Raw genomic sequence first — 17843 nt, 5'->3', positions numbered from 1 at the left:
TAGGACCACATAAATCAGAGTGAACAAGTTCTAGTTTATCTTTAGCTCTATTTTCACTTTTATGAAAAGGACTTTTAACATTTTTACCTATAGCACAACCTTTGCATGGATCATCATGAATTTGACTGAGTTTAGGCATACCTTTGACCAACTTTCCAAGTGAGGGAAGTGCTTGATAGTATAAGTGTCCAAGTCTTCTATGCCATAGCTCACAAGATTCGGGAGCCTCATTGATGAGGGCTTGAATAGGGTTAGCAAAAAGCTTATATAAACTATCATATCTATTTCCAATTACACGAGCAGATTTAAAACTAGATTTCTTAGACCAAGCAAGTACTTTACCTTCAGAAAATGCAATTTGATAACCTTTATCTTCTAGGGCAGAAATGGAAATTAGGTTTCTTTTAATTCCGGGAACAAATAAGATATCACTAAGGTGAAGTGAAATACCAGAGTCTAAATTAAGGAAGTAGTGTCAGAACCTCTGACCGAATATCGAGCGTCATCACCAATTACCACATGTAGACTGGTATCCTTTTCTACTAAGTCTGAAAGGTGATCAATGTAGCCTGTGATGTGTCCGGATGCACCACTGTCAATCAGCCATGTGTTACTGTCTGTGGGTATGCTGCTTGACAGGGCAGAGATGAATAAGAAGTCATCATTTTGTTCTGAGACTTCATTTAGATTGGCTTCTCTTTGTGTGAGATCATTCTGACATTCTTTAGCATAGTGACCAAATTTGTCACATCTGAAACATCGAACACGAGAGATCTCTTGGCTTTTTCCAGGAATGCTAAGAAGTAGGTGGTCTGAAATCTCTATTCCTCTTAGGATAATACTTCTTCCAATTACCACCTTTCTTCCATTGGGTTGCGAGCATGTGTTGATCATCTACTTGAGGACTTTTGAGTTGTCCTCTTGTGATAAGACGTGACTCTTCTTGAATGCAATCATTCTTGAGGCGATCAAGGGTAGGTAACTCAGTTCTTCCACTTATGGTTTGAATAAAGGACCCCCATGAGTGTGGTAGACCATTTAGGGCAATCATGACAAGATCCTTGTCTTCCATGTTATGTCCAATTGTACCTAGTTGATTCTTTAGTTCTGAAATTCTCATATGTCAATTGCTCCCTTGAAGTAATTGCCCTACTGATATTGTTAATTTCATAAATACCTTTTAGGTGGCTGAATATTTCTCTTGCAGTAGTGAATGAGGCAATGGAGGTGACTAGGTGGTCTTTAACTAAATCAATAAGGAGTTTTCTGGTCTTGACAGCATTCCTTTTGAATTGCTTTAGCTCAACTGCATCTGTAAGTTCAGTTAGCTCTTTCTCTTCTATGAAGTGAAGAAGATCTTCTTCCTCAAGGGCAACGATGATGTGAACCTTCCATGCAACAAAATTGAGATTTCCATCAAGCCTATCTTCAACTTTCAGCCTCATTGACCTGACCTGTAAATGAGACAACAATCTAGAAATAAAGGAGTACTAAATTCTGAAATCTGAAAGTTGATCTAGCCTATAGCTCTGATACCATGTTAATTTTAGACTTTCAGATTAATACAATGTTCAAAAAATAGAAATCTATCTAAATTTTAGATTAATGTTGAATGCTGTTAGGATTTCCAAAATTAAGCATAAGTAGAGAAATAACCAAAATGAACTCACAACACACAAGTACCCTGGGAAAACCTCCTAGGAGGAAAAACCCAACCAGAAAGATCCTCGGATCTGATTATGAATTAAGCAAAGTTTTATGATTACAACTTATCTCTTAGGCCTTTGATGACGCAGTTCACTTAGCAAATAGGTCAGCACACAAGCTGCTTGTAAGTCGTAAAACTAGTTATATTAATGTAATAGTAATAATTAAGTTGTTATATGGGTGGGTAGTTGGTAGTTGTTGGCGGTTGATGGCTCAACCAACCGCAGACTCTTTATATGCAACCTTGTAGCACCTTTGAAGGAGTGGGTTTTGGGAATGAACAAAATACTTCTCTCAATGCATCTATTCTATGAGTGCTTATATTCTGTAATGCGTGCGTTGGCTTATATTCTGTGATGTATGATTCACGACTGCAATACCTTATACTTAATTCCTCATCAGTGAGCCTGATATATTTATGGTTAGAGCCCTGACCGACATAGGCTACTAACATTTTGGCGTCGTTGCCTAAGTCGAATCTGAAGGTCTCAAGAGGGAAAGCTGGCGAGATGGAAGTATAATGGGTCGTCCATTCGACCAAAGCATCCTGGTGACAGACAGTGACGTAGAGGATAATACGGAAGTAACCAGGGAGGATCAGTTGACACAAGCCCTGATTCACGCGTGCAATGTTTCTGTGGACCTGTACGTACAGCGAGAAGCGGAACTCAACGTGAACCAGGCCGTGCACGATCTCCTGGGTAGCCTTCCACGATTGTTGGCACGTGTACTCGTGGAATGTGAAGAGGAACGAGAGAAAACACGGAGGGAGCAACGGAGGCAGCAAGTGCTTCAACAATATAGAGAAAGGAACCGAAGGGAAGAAGAACAGAGGGACTCCACTCAGCGACGAAAGCACCGTAGTTCCAACAATTAATGCCAAATACACTCAACAAAGATCGAAGTCGACAACCCCCAGAGGAAGAAGAAGGGAGCCACGAAGACATAGTGAGAAGGTCCCTGCGCATCTAGGAGCAACTGGAGAGGCGCCTGAAACTCTACCGAGACAAGAGCCACGACAGCCCACAGGGAATAGAAAGTAGTGAGAATTGGGAGCAAACAACCGCACCGACCGAGTCAATCAACAATTCCCAAAGTAAAACGGGGAGTACGAGAAAGATGGCACACAACCCCAAAAAATGGAAACTTCCCAGGTTCAATGGACTTGGATCAAAGGATCCCGCTCGCCACTGTAAAACTTGTGTCACCATATGGCAAGCCAATGGCGAGGATGATGAGGATAACTGGCTGAAAGCATTTCCGGCCACCCTCCGTGGAATTGCCATTAACTGGTACACGGACCTACCCACCACTTCAAAGGATACCTGGAAAAAACTAGCCAAGGCATTTGAGGAGGAGTTTCGGCTACTTAGGGATGGTGACAAGATCGTCGCAGAAATATACAACACTAAACATGTCAAGACTGAGACCGTACGGTCCTATTACCGCAGACAAAAAGAATTAATTGGAAAAATGGCCAATACGCCAGCCAATGGGTTGAAGAAGCGATGGTTCATCGAGGGTCTGCAACCATCCCTGCGGAAAAAGATGAAGGTAGTACCTCCATCTACTTTCATGGACGCTTACAATAGAGCCATGGATATTGAAAGCGAGAACAAGACATCGAAGGGCAAGAAGCGCACAAGTGATGAAGATAGTAGTGATCAGGAAAGCGAGGAGTCCCGAACGATACAAGCACTCCGGAAGGATATGAGACGGATGATGTGGGAAATGCGGACGCAAAAGGAAGAAAGTAGCGAGGGCAGGGACCTCTGGTGCACAGAGTGCAAACTGGAGGGACACACAAAAACCAATTGTCCAAAGAAAGCTTTCTGTGACATCTGCCAAGTGTTGGGGCATGCTATTAAGGAATGCCCCTACAACTTGAAGGCAAGGAGTGCCCAGGTACTATCTACTCAAGAACAGGCAACACCACCCACTACACCCTCCAAGAACACAAACTCAGACGCATCACCAGGTGGCTATAGGAGCAGTCGGAGGGGGAGTAACAACAACAGTAATAATAATACCCCACGGGGTCGCATCCAATACGATGCAAAAGGCAGACCAATGATACAATGTCGACGATGTAACGAATGGGGCCATTTTGCACGCGACTGCCAGAGTGGTGTCGCGCAAGGAGGAGGACTACACTGCAAATGGTGTGGGTCGGGCAATCACGAAGATGCGGAATGTCCAAGGCAGAAAGGCGTGAACATGTTGGAGGTAGTACGGCCAGAACCAGAAGTACTGGCCATTACCCGATCCCATACAAGGAAACTAATATACCCTGACCCAGGTACAGAAAAGGAAAGACTAAAGGAGGCACAAAAGGAAGTAGAAAGGGAAATGAGTGAGGAACGGAGAAAACCAGTATCCCACAAAACCACCAACACCATACGGACCGACTCCGAAGCAACCATAATGAAATGGCTGCTACAAACCACCATGCCGGTCCGCGTAGTAGATTTGTTGCAGACACTACCACAACTGCGGATAGCTATAAACCAAGTGGAGGAGACTAGGAAGGAGGGGAAGATGCAGAGCCACGGGGAGAAAATGGAAGAAAGGAACCACTCAAAGGAGACCAATGATCCTATGTTGATGACAGTAGGGGTAGGCAGGGCACCAGTCGTAGTAGAAATGGAGATTCTCGGGTACAGGTTTACTAACACCATTGTAGACGGTGGGTCTGCTATAAACGTGCTACCTGAGGAGACATGGAAAACCTTGGGGAAGCCGACGCTCTGGCCACCTGCCTTCCACCTCGTAGGAGCCGATCAACATGGCATCAAACCATTGGGCACGCTTATGGGCCAAAAGGTAACTATCGGGACACAACACTTCTTTTTAGATTTCATGGTCATATCGTTGGAGCGGAAGGGATATGATGCACTCTTGGGAAGGGGATGGCTTATCACGGCCAAAGCAGACCATAACTGGAAGAAAAATACCCTTTCCATTGAAAGCGAGGCGAACAAATATGTCATTGACCTTCGGAACCAACAGGTGAGTCAAGAAGTGGCCTCAGATTCTAGCTCGGAGGAGGATGCTGCAAGGGAAAAAGGCGAGATAGAGCCGAATGAAGAAGGGGTGCTCCGCCTCGGTAATTGTTCAAAAGATGAGACGAGTTCTCTTAGTGGACTATTCCACTGGCAAATGGAGGACTATGAGATCTTCCAGCTAGAGTGCAATGTGTTAGAAATCCTCGAGTTGGAAAACGGTGACACCTACAGGCCACAATTTGCTGAATACGAGGAAGGAGGGGCAGAGGTAGACAAAACCCCGGCACATCAATTTGAGAAAGAGGTGGTACAATAGGAGGAACTAAAGGTTCAGAGCACCAACCTGGGGGATGACAAGGACCCAAGAGTAATAATGGTTGGAGATGACTGGGACCCTGTGCTAAAGATGGCGGCATTTAAAATATTCTTGGAGTATAAAGATGTGTTCGCTTGGACTTATAAGGATCTGAAGGGAGTACCCCCAGAACTATGCGTACATCGGATACCTTTGATGGAGGGGGCAAGGCCTGTGTGGAAACGCCCCTATCGTATGAATAAGAACTATGCGGCCAAGGTACAAGAAGAGATAGAAAAAATGCTAGAGGCTAGGATCATTTTCTGAGTGCAAACTAGTGAATGGGTTTCTCCCATTGTTATTTCCCTGAAGAAGGAAACCAGATCCGCATTTGCGTAGACTTCAGAAGCTTAAATGTTGTAACCATTAAGGACCCATTCCCGATACCATTTACGGATAGTATCCTGGAAGAGGTAGCGGGGCATGAGATTTACTCCTTGATGGACGGCTTTTCCGGCTATAGCCAGATCAGCATCGCGGAGGAGGACAAACTCAAAACCACATTTGTTGTAGAAGATGGAGTTTTTGCGTACAACCGTATGCCATTTGGGCTATGCAACGCCCCAGCCACTTTCCAGAGGATCATACTCCACATTTTTGACAAAATGGCCACGGGGAACTTTAAAGCCTTTCTGGATGACTGGTCAGTATATAGTGATAAGGAGAACCATTTGAGGATACCGAGGGAATGCATGGACCGGTGCCGACGAGCAAGACTTGCACTCAATCCCAAGAAATGTCGGTTCCTGGTGCCACAAGGGAGATTACTCGGCCACATAGTTTGTAAAGCGGCGTTAAAAACAGACCCAGATAAGATCAGAGTTATCCTCGACATGGATAGCCCAATGGATGTTACAGGGATAAAATCCTTCCTCAGCCATGTTGGGTACTACCGACGGTTCATTAAAGGATTTGCCGAAGTGTCCCTTCCACTTGAACGCCTAACAAGGAAAGGGGAACCATTTGTATGGAACAAGGAACAGAAGGAAGCCTTCGAAGAACTCAAAACCAGATTGGTAAGTGCACCCATTTTGGCATACCCGAATTGGGAGAACAAATTTCATGTACATGTGGACGCCTCTAACTTTGCGATTGGAGCCACCCTGACGCAACCTGGATCCTCAGGCTTGGACCACCCAATATATTTTGCTAGTAGGTTACTGTCGAAGGCAGAAAAAAACTATAGCACCACAGAAAGGGAAGCCTTAGGAATGGTATATGCAGTACAAAAGTTCCGCCATTATCTTTTAGCCACACCATTCACATTCTTCGTGGACCACCAAGCACTTATGTACTTGGTGAACAAACCTGTTATTCAAGGACGGGTAAGCCGATGGTTGATCTTGCTTCAAGAATTCACCTTCAACGTCGTGGTGCGACCAGGGAAAAGTTACGTAATGGCTGATCACCTATCCAGAATAAAATCCGGGGAGCCAGCGGAAGGAGGGGTGAGCAAAGATTTCCCTGATGGTCACTTATTCAAGATAGCCGTATTACCTTCCTAGTACAAGAAACTTGGGCAGTATCTTTCTACAGCAACATTTCCAAGCGACATGCCCCCAAGCGAGAGAAGGAAGCTAGCACTAAAAAGCACCACGTTCCAACTAATCCAAGGACTCCTATATAAGCTGGGGCCGGACGGTATCCTGCGGAGATGTGTCTTGGAGGAAGAAATTCCTAGAGTCCTAAGAGAATCTCACGAAGGAATAGCGGGAGGACATATGGGACCGGATACCACGGCACGGAAAATCTTGCTAGCAGGACTCTGGTGGCCTACACTCTATGCAGATGCGAGGGAATGGGTGACAAGCTGCGACACATGCCAAAGGGCAGGTAAGCCACTCAAACGAGACTTCATGCCTCTTTTTTCGTCCTAACCACATAAATTGTTCGAAAGATGGGGACTGGATTTCATAGGACCACTTAGGACCAGCAAGGTGCATAGATGCCACTACATAGTGGTAGCCACAGAATACCTCACTTAGTGGGCCGAGGCCAGAGCTTTACCTGACAACACAGCCATGAGCACCGCCAAGTTTCTCTATGAACAAATTGTGACCCGGTTCAAAATACCCCTGCAAATCACAAGTGATAGGGGGGTACATTTTGTCAATCAAGTGATACGCAATATGACAATAGAATTCAAGATATTCCACACATTGTCTAGCCCGCACTATCCTAGGGCGAATGGCCAAGCGGAGTCGACCAACAAAGTACTCGTATCTATTCTCTACAAGACGTGTGGAGTGGAGCAAGGGGACTGGGAAGAGCGGGTGCCTGCGGTATTGTGGGCCTATCGGACAACGTATAAGGCGACAACGGCGCACACTCCTTTTCAACTTATGTATGGACAAGAGGCAGTGATGCCAGCAGAATACACTGTGCCAACCTTGCGGATAGCGATACAGAACAGATGGGGGGATGAGGAAAGCCTAAAGGAACGACTCATGACCTTGCAGAAATTAGATGGGCGCCGCCTAATGGCACAATGGGCCACAGAAGTCGCTCAAAACAGAAGAAAAGCTTGGCATGATAAACATCCAAGGCGGATGAAGTTCTCGCCCGGACAGCTGGTACTCAAGTACAATGGCCGTAATGAACTCCAACCAAGTAAATTTCGCCTCTAATGGCTACGACCATACAAAGTAAGGGAGGTGGGAAAAAATGGAGCTATTAAATTGTCTAACCTGGATGACAGTCCCATCAAGGATCCAGTGAATGGATCAAAACTAAAAATCTACAAAGAAAGGGAGTCGATAGCCATTAATATGGTGGCCATTAAAATGGTGGAACCCATAGGTGGTCACAAGGACAAGGTGATGGAAAAAATTAACGTATCAGATTTCCACAAAACCCAAACAGAAATATGGGAAGGTAGATTAAAGTGGAAAAAAGAAAAAACGAAGAGAGAAGAGGATGGAGAGAGAAAAAGAAGAAGGAAAAATACAAGGCAAAAATATTTAGAAAATTAAAGGCCAAGGCGAAATATCAAAAAGGAAAGCCAAGACATTAAAAATTAAAGCAAGGGAAAAATATAATAACATGGCAAAGTGTGGACTATCATTGTACGCTAAAAATCAAAAGGTGAAGAGCGACAAGAAGCGGACGACGGAGTGCGAGTGCACGTAGGGCGGCACAAAGAGAAGGCAAGGGAGGGTTGAGTGCACACAGGGCGGCAGAAGGCGAAGGGAGACACGGCACATACGGGGCGGCACGCGCACACGCACAAGCGAGGCAAAGCGTACGCAAGGCGTCACAACACGTAGGGGTTGGCGGACGCAAGGCGGCACAACACGTAGGGGTTGGCGGACACAAGGCGACACAACAGGTGAGGGTTGGTGTACGCGCAGGGCAAAGTGTACGCAAGGCGGCACAAAACGTAGGGGTTGGTGGACGCAAGGCGGCACAGCAGGTGAGGGGTGGCGTACGCGCAGGGGGTGGTCTACCCCGGGTGGCACATACACCGGCAGGCAGCAAGGTGCGCGGAACAGAGGGGGAAGGAGGTGTGTGCGGGTTGCACAAGCGCAGCCAGCGTACGCGTCACGCACACAGCCAGCGGACGCGTCACGCACACAGCCAGCGTACGCGTCACGCACCGCAAGGCACACAGCGTGCGCGGCACGCACTGCACGAGTGGCACAGGCCCTCCAGTGGAGTAACGTACGCACAATCACCAGGCATACGCATACGCACAGCAACAGCAGCGGGAAGCACACCAGCAGGCTACACACAGGGAAACCTACGCAGGACCTACCAAGCAAGCAGAGCAATAACCCTAGCATCGCCCCGAACGAAATAATTAAAGATAACCGGGACAACAATTCGGGTTCGGTATGGTGAAAGCTAGTCTGGGTAACTCTAAGACTGGAAGCTACGAGATCAACTTCAGAGGAAGCAATTCGAACAAACAAAACATGACCACCTCCAGCAAGAAAGGCCAAGAGAAGACACAGGAACAGGTGACTGCAGCGAACCTGGTATTTGAAGGAGTGACTGGGTCGGAATGCAAAAGGTGGTGGGAAAGTACCAGAGATGATCATCCCTTAAAAGTTTCCCTGAAGAGGGCAAAAGTGGATAGAATCATATTTATGCCAATATTCAACTTCAAGGAAATCGAGCCCATACTGAGAGCCATGGTCCATGGATATGAGCAGGACAAGCACAGATCAGTAATCGACTACTTGGGGGCACACAGTGGTCATTTCATACGCAGCTAAGGAATTCAGGAAAGTTTTTGGCATTCCTAGCAGTGGGGATTCAGCCATGAAACCATCCGCGAGAATGGCGACTGAAGAAAAAAAGAGGCTGCTGGAACACATATGTGGTGATACACTCACAGAAGACCAATGGAATAGCTTGTGGCAGAACAATAATAGAAGAGGCTTGAAGAAAACATATATTACTTCCCCAGAATGGAGGTGCGTGATGGATGTCCTGAAGAGCAAACTTACCGCCGCAAGCCGAGCATCAGATGTGGCCATATGGATGTTGCGCCTTATGTATGGACTGAGCAATGGGAAAATATACAACTAGGGTCGCGTTCTATCCAATCGGGTAAAAGAGGCTATGCTTCTGAAACATAAGACATTTTATATCCTGCACCATATCTTTGCCCTATTTCTCGAAGCACTGAGAATGCAGGTGGCACCTGAACACAGAGAGGAATTTATAGCTGCAAGCCGGGTGGAACCATGCAAACCAGCCATGTACTACTAGGTACATTTGGACACATGTGCGCAGGCGGAAGCCCTAGGAAAAAGGGTAAGGCTACAACCATCAGGTAGCATGGAGGAAGGGTTGGAAGGAGAAGGTAGCTCTGAGGAGGAGGAAGAAGAAGAAACAAGGGAAGAAGAGGCACTTGCAGTATCCTCATCAGAGGAAGAGGGAGGAGAGTTTCGACTCCAGCCGGGGCCAACCCTTGCAGAAAGAGTGGAGGGGGAAGGAAGTGGACACACAACAAATATGGAGGCCTTAGACATGGCACATGGAGGAGTAGGAGCAGGACAGCAGATGGTAGCACCTGGATGGGGAGCAAAGAAAAGAATACTACAGTTCCCGTGCACAGCACACCTGGCACAAGGAGTGCACGGTACCGCCCACACTCTCCACATAAACACATCTCGGGGGGTGGAAGCAGCAAGAGCCATAGCCTTGGTGGTGGCACCAGTAGCCGATCCAGGTAGTAACACACCCACAGGAGGAGACTGGGGAGGGACACACCAAGAAAAGGATATGGAGGTAGTAACTCACCCACAGGAAGCAGAAGAACATCCACAAGGGGAAGAGGATATGGAGGCCGAAGCAGATAGCCTACTGGCCAGGTTTGCTATGGACGTGGAAGTCCCACCACCGTCACCGTCCCTAGGGTTTGGCAGACAGAAGGAAAGCCCAGGGATGGGGGGAACTGCGCAGGAAGAGATCACAAAGAGTGATGGAACTAGAAAAGGACATAGCACAAGTACACCAGAGGAAGGCACCAGAGGGTTTGAAGCTGCTGCGCAACAATTTGTCTCAGAATTGAAGGCCATGAGAGCAGCCACCCCGAGGATGATTAACCACTCTCGAGGATCTGATATGACTACTATAGTAGTGGAAACCGAGGCATTGCTGGCTTTTATGATGGAGGGCTGCGAGAAGGAGTTCTCCGAGCATATGAGAGACCTGGGATGGCCGGATAGGGCAACTCCAGAAATGACAGGAAACTGGGTGGTGCCACAAACCCTGAGAGGATATGTAGCAGATCCAGGAGTGATGAGGGCTCTCACTGCCATGGAACAGACCTTCCGCACTACCTTTTTGCACCTCCAGGAAGTGACAAGGAAGGCAAGCGGACTAGAAAGGGAACATGCCTTATCCCTGCAACGAGAAGGTGAGATGCAAGAAAGAATTAAGGCCCTCAAACTCAAAGTGGCACAAGAAAAAACTGCACGGGTGGCTAAGGAACAAGAACTGGCAGTTTCGGAGAAAGATCGGATGGATGCTCTTCAACTACTGAAGGCCACTAGGGGAAAGCAACTGGCTGCTGAGAGAGACCTACGAGCTCTTAGGGAGCAGACCACAATAGGAACAGGGACGCCCTCTTGTCCCTCTCGGTAGATAGTTCCTTAATTTTGTTTTGGTTGTCGTCTCGAAGACGACAAGTTTTGAGGGGGGGATGATGTAAGCCGTAAAACTAGTTATATTAATGTAATAGTAATAATTAAGTTGTTATATGGGTGGGTAGTTGGTAGTTGTTGGCGGTTGATGGCTCAACCAACCGCAGACTCTTTATATGCAGCCTTGTAGCACCTTTGAAGGTGTGGGTTTTGGGAATGAATAAAATACTTCTCTCAATGCATCTATTCTATGAGTGCTTATATTCTGTAATGCGTGCGTTGGCTTATATTCTGTGATGTATGATTCACGACTGCAATACCTTATACTTAATTCCTCATCAGTGAGCCCGATACATTTATGGTTAGAGTCCTGACCGACATAGGCTACTAACACTGCTCCAATAGGTCTGTAGTTTATTGTCCAGTTCTGCACTTCAACAATCAGATCTGATCTATACTACTGTCCAGGTCTGCACTTCAACAATCAGATCTGATCTTTCAATATAGACAGTCTGCTACAGATCTAAGATTACATGCAAGGGCCAGCACCTCTACTTGAATGGAATTTGCACTTTCAGCAGCCTTGTAGCACCTTTGAAGGTGTGGGTTTTGGGAATGAATAAAATACTTCTCTCCATGCATCTATTCTATGAGTGCTTATATTCTGCAATGCGTGCGTTGGCTTATATTCTGTGATGTATGATTCACGACTGCAATACCTTATACTTAATTCCTCATCAGTGAGCCCGATATATTTATGGTTAGAGTCCTGACCGACATAGGCTACTAACACTGCTCCAATAGGTCTGTAGTTTGTTGTCCAGGTCTGCACTTCAACAATCAGATCTGATCTATACTAATGTCCAGGTCTGCACTTCGACAATCAGATCTGATCTTTCAATATAGACAGTCTGCTACAGATTTAAGATTACATGCAAGGGCCAGCACCTCTACTTGAATGGAATTCGCACTTTCAGCAGCAGAGATGATGAAGAAGGAGGAGCTACAAAGTTCGCAGTGGACTGGAGATAATTCGCACCTTTCTGATGTATTTCGCATTAGCTAATGGCAAACTGAATTTCACAAATGATATGTATTTTGCAAGTGTCTAATGTTTCACTTTACATCTTTATTTATACCCATATCATTCTTAATTAAATCAGCCTTTGAATAAGGTAATTTTGGCGCCAAAGGTGTAGCGTGTCTTTTAGGAGGCTGGGCCTATTTGGGGTTGGCGTGTGAGAAGGGGCCCAGCCCTATTTGATGATGGCGTGTGGGAAAAGGGGCCCGGCCCTAGAGAGTGGCGTGTGAGGAGAAGGGTCCAGCCCTAAAGGGCGGATTCCAATGTTGCCTTAGGCAATTGGAATCCGCTCTTTTTCCCTAATTAAAACCAACAATTGCAAACATATGCTGATCATCCACTTGAGGACTCTTGAGTTTTCCTCTTGTGGCAAGGCGAGATTCCTCATGAAGACAATCGTTCCGAAGACGATCAAAGGTTGGGAATTCAGATCTCCCACTTATGGATTGAATGAAGGAATCCCATGAATCTGGGAGAACATTCAATGAGATCGTGACAATGTCCTTGTCCTCTATGTTATGACCAATTGAGCCTAGTTGATCCTTTAGTTTAGAGATCTTCATGAAGTAAGACATACTTGAATCTTCTTTTGCCATTTTAATGTGAAGTAAATGTTGCCTTAATGCAATTGCTCTATTGAGGTTATTGATCTCATAAATACCTTCTAGATGTTTGAATATCTCTCTGGCTATAGTGAATTTGGAGATAGAGGTGACAAGGTGATCTCTAACTGAGTCAATGATGAGCTTTCTGGCTTTGAGGGCATTCCTTTTAAACTGCTTTAGTTCTTCTTGATCTGTGGGTGCAGTCAGCTCTTTGTCTTGTAAAAACTGAAGGAGATCATCTTCCTCAAGAGCAAGTAGGATGTGAACCTTCCAGGCAGCAAAGTTAAGTGCCCCTTCGAGCCTATCTTCAACTTTCAGCCCTGTCATTGTCCTGACTGAAAATGAAACAGCAAACTGGAAATAAACGACTACTGAAATCTAAAAGTTAATATATATATATATATATATATATAACCTAGGGCTCTGACACCATGTTAGTTTTACTTTCAGATTAACAATAAAATAAGAAAATAGATGTTTGTTGTTGGGGTTTTCAACTTAGTGAATGACAGAGAGCAAACAAACAAACAGATGAAAATGAGACAAGACAACATTACCCTGGGAAAACCTCCTAGGAGGAAAAACCCAGCAAGAAGAGATCCTCAGATCTGATTATGAATTATACAATATTCTGATTACAACACTTATCTCTTTAGGAGGTCTAAAATGGCCACACTTTAGGGCTGATGTAGATGACTAAACAGTATCAGGTCTGCACCTCAGATCTGCACTTTTGTCTTCATTAACCAGTAACCTGGTCTGCACTTTTGACGCCTTACTCTTGACAGCAGTTTGCACCTTTCACTGGAGATATTCACACCTAAAGGCAGCAGATGTAGTTCACATTCATGCACAGCAGACAACTGACTATTTTCGCTTCAACTTGAGAGCTAATTCGCATGATGAGAGGAAAGATATAATTGTGTTAATGAGGTCAAGTAGTTGTTCATTTATATGAGGCAAGAGGACCTATTTGAGGTCGGCTTGGTGCTGATCCCTTTTATTTATTTTATGACTTTTGGTTTATAGGGTCGGCCCTATTAGAGGGAACACATTTCCCTTAGAGTGGCGCGTGTGTCTTTTAGTTATAGGGTCGGCCCTATTAGGGGGAACACATTTCCCTTTAGTGTGGCGTGTGAGAGGGGAGAGAAGGTCCCAGCTCTTGGCGGATTCCAATGTTGCCTTAAGGCAATTGGAATCCGCATCCTACCTAGTTACAATCAACAGTGACAAGTTTAAAGAATAACATGAACTCTATCCAAGATTTGGATGGGACACATAAATTAAAATGTGATGGAATTCCAATCTCTAATATTGATTTTCAAATTTCTCTTGGTTTTCAAGGTATACCACTTCCTGAAAGCTTATTTTGATTTCCTTTGGAGAATTCTACAAGTCTCATTATTTTCAATTTAGAGCCTCTGGAGGGTGAGGAGAGAAAGGTAGTCAAGTCCTATAGATCATCAATTTAGAGCTGGCATTAATTCTTTTTTACTAAAAATTTATGGTATTTAATTCTAATATCTCTACTGGGCTATATTAGGTATCCCCCTTATGTTTTTAATCATCAGTATACAACTTAACTTTTTGTAACATATGTTTTAACTTTTAACCTAATTTTATTATGTTCTTGGAAGAAAAAGAAAGGATGGATATACATACCACGTATCTAAGAATGTTATGTTTGGGGATAAGTGCACGTCGCAAGTACTGAGGTGTCTCAAGATGATGCAAGATTCTTGCCAGAAACAATGCACCGCTTTCTCCCTCATCGTCCCATATTGACACATCAGATGTAACACCTGTATTTTCTTTGTCATCAAATACTATCACCTGTTCAAATACAATCAACCAATCTTTAAGCTGACTGATAATGCAATTCTTAGTATGAAATGATAGAATTGTTTAACTGTAATTCACTTTCTTCAATATTGTAACTTTATTTCAAGCAAACTGTTCAAAACAGGAAAGGCAAATATCAGACCTTTTCTACTGTAATGGTAAGCTACCAGGAAACCGCATAGTAACAGGGTAAAAACAAATTTCATGAACAGAGAATAGAAATTCTGAAGTCCTGTACTTCCAGAAAGTGCCAACGCAAGAATGTCTCATTTTTGTGACTTGCCTTGTTCATTCTAAAATTAAGATGGGAATCATAATTTAGAGTCCTGCAAATAACCTATAATTCTAGTCTGATCTTGTATTGTTTTATAGCCTACCAAAGGGAGGCCAGCAACATTTTTCTGTTATCATTCACATAACCTGATAGGGAGTCCTTGATAGAGTTTCTGACGGAAAGGAAAGCAGGCAGGAAAAAGACAACATAGTGCCTGAAGTCTCTGTACAGGTACCCAGCAAAGCACACAGAGTGGTGCATCTGTTACATCAAATCTAAATAAACTGAACCAGACTATTCAACTTACATTTATGCCCTTTCAGTTATATGCAAAGTAGTCGGAAACTCCTTTGTCCCTCCTCTAACACGCATATCCGTTCCTGTATCCAAAACGGTTCAGATACGTATCTGATACAGCCCGGATACACGTTACCCATGCATGCCCAAATAACCTTGATTTCCAACCATGCTAGATACTATGTAATTTAATTTTTTTTTATTTGACATAAATCTTCCAAAATTTCATTTTTTAAAATTTCATTCATTCATTTTTCTATTTCAATGACCATTTTTGGGGTTATCTTCCAAACCAACTCTACTATTTTTGCATATTGTAAAATGTTAAATCAGCTTATCATTATTTATGTAGCAATTATGTATCTATATTGCTTTTGAAGTAACGAAAATCTCCTTGAATAACTTAGATAATTGTGTTAAATATATGTGTATGTGTTTTTTATGAATGACGTATCCAGCCTTATCCATATTGGGGTCCTTTAAAAATGGCCGTATCCGTATCCGATACCGTATCCGTATTTGTATCCATATCCGTGTCCATGCAACTTTGGTTATATGTTGATGAGCCTCTAGCCTTCCAAAAAATGTTAGATCCCTAATTGTTATCAACGGAAATTGATATACTTCAAATAAAAATTTAAGGTTCCAAATAAGAAGATTGGCAGTTCAAATTTGAGATACTGAGTTTTTCAGGATGTGATCATGCACCCATGTCTGTCTTTCGTTCACCTCCATTTGTGTCACTCACTACCCCTTTAAATTTGAGATGATGAGGTTAATGGACAAAAATCTCCTTAACCTCCTTAAAGCTTAGTAGACAGACTGTCCAAAAGTTTACCTAAAAAGCTTAGGTACAACAAAAGCAGATTGAAGGAATAAAATATACAACATATCAAGAATATTTCACCAAGACTTACAGAAGAATTGGAACAGATCAATAGTAGAGACAGCTATTCAGAGTGAAGGGCTAAGCAAACCCTCTATTAGCCACTAAAATGTCACTCTGGCTCAATTGGGAGAGATGTCTACAAGTGAAAAGGTATATTAGAGAATGAAATCTCACAAATTATGACTTAAGCAGGGGGACACAATAGTCAGTGAAAATAATTAACTGTATTGTTTTTTGTAAACTGACATTATGTTAATCCTTGTGAGCGTTAGGTAGCAATGTGAAGAATTAGGCTTTAGTTGTTGGCAGTTGTATTAACCAGCAACCATAAATCTTGTCATTCAGATAGCAAGTCCTATGTCTATGTAGGGACATTGTGTAGCAGGTCCTCCCTGTAACAAGAAATCTGTATTGAACACTACCTATTTTAGAGAGCTTTGATCATTTCTATATTCTCTATGCTGTGTATTTATTGTGGTTACAGTTGCAATTAATGTTCTGGGGCAATATAGTACTTTAACAACATTATAGGTATCATTGCCTTTGTGAACATAGGATCCATTGAAAATGGTTCAAAAGTGTACATTGGCCAACAACACATACATGATGGCAACATAAATGAGTCAGTCATCTCAAGAAATGGCAGAAAAAAATCAGAAAAGAGAAGACAATCTCATGAAAGATTTCAAGTATTTCTGGGAACTATATGTACATGAGCACGTCAAGTAAAAATCAAAAAAGAACGGAGTACCGACAAATTATATCTACGGTAGTCTGTAGAAACGAAAGAAGTTGATCAACTGTGTGATCATTTGCCCTGACTCCTTGCTAGGCATTTCACAGTGTTGCAAAACCATTGTGCTGAGCATGAACATAAGTGAAAATGATAACAAATCTTGCAACAATACAAGGCAAAGTGTCATTTTGAAAAGGAAGGAAACTCTGATGACCAATACCAAACCAAAAGGGATTAAGACCATCCATCTTAAACAAACAAAGCAGGGAAAAGAGGTAGTATGGTGAGGGAGCAAACCAACAAAAGAAAAGCCAAGGGCTACAAGATGTGGCCTCCTCCAGAAAGCATCCAAGTACAACACATTAGCTAAATCTGAAGACTAAGTGTGAGGAAAAACCAAAGCTAGAGTTGAAACCAGGGAAGGGTTCAATCAATATTGTAGCTATCGGTGCTTGAAACTGTATCCTGCAACTCTAGAAGGCAAACTCTAATCGCTAACCCCAAGGAAAGAAAGTTGGGCTAGGATCTTGATGGATTAATCATGAAACTGAAATTGTTAGCTAACTAACAAGAGCAAGATGACTCTTCTAGCTCTGCACAAGTAAAGAAGGGTGTTTACAATCGAAAAAAAATCAAATAACCCCATATGATATTGATGGAAAGTGTTTACAACTATATTTGATTGCAGAATAACCAAAATATATCACCGAACTAGCAAATGTAGCCCCAGAACTTTGTCAAATTTCCTTAAATTAATAGTCACCTATAGAGACGCTCAAACATAGAGAGGATTTCATTTGATGATTAAAACTTAAAACTAAAGTTCCAATTGTTGAAACAATGATACTTGAACTTGATATCATTATTTTGATATTGAACTTGAAGTACATGATGCTATGATTACATGTTTATGGTGGCTTTGTTGTTTATATGATGCTATGTGACATTCTAATCTTA

At 43.4% G+C, this 17843-nt stretch overlaps 1 protein-coding gene across 2 annotated transcripts in view; it reads right to left on the bottom strand.

The window, feature by feature from the left end:
• The window catches only part of LOC131060851 (uncharacterized), a 201312-nt gene that overhangs the window by 152135 nt on the left and 31334 nt on the right, over positions 1-17843 (bottom strand). For both annotated transcript variants that reach the window (XM_057994274.2, XM_057994268.2), the window contains exon 3: positions 14511-14681. In XM_057994274.2, coding sequence (XP_057850257.1) covers positions 14511-14681 — 171 coding nt within the window. The remainder of the gene's footprint in view (positions 1-14510; positions 14682-17843) is intronic.

Source organism: Cryptomeria japonica, chromosome 5 (assembly GCF_030272615.1).
Source record: "Cryptomeria japonica chromosome 5, Sugi_1.0, whole genome shotgun sequence".
Taxonomy (NCBI): Eukaryota; Viridiplantae; Streptophyta; class Pinopsida; order Cupressales; family Cupressaceae; genus Cryptomeria; species Cryptomeria japonica.
The sequence above is the reverse complement of the archived record's forward strand: the minus strand, read 5'-3'. Positions and strand labels throughout refer to the sequence as shown.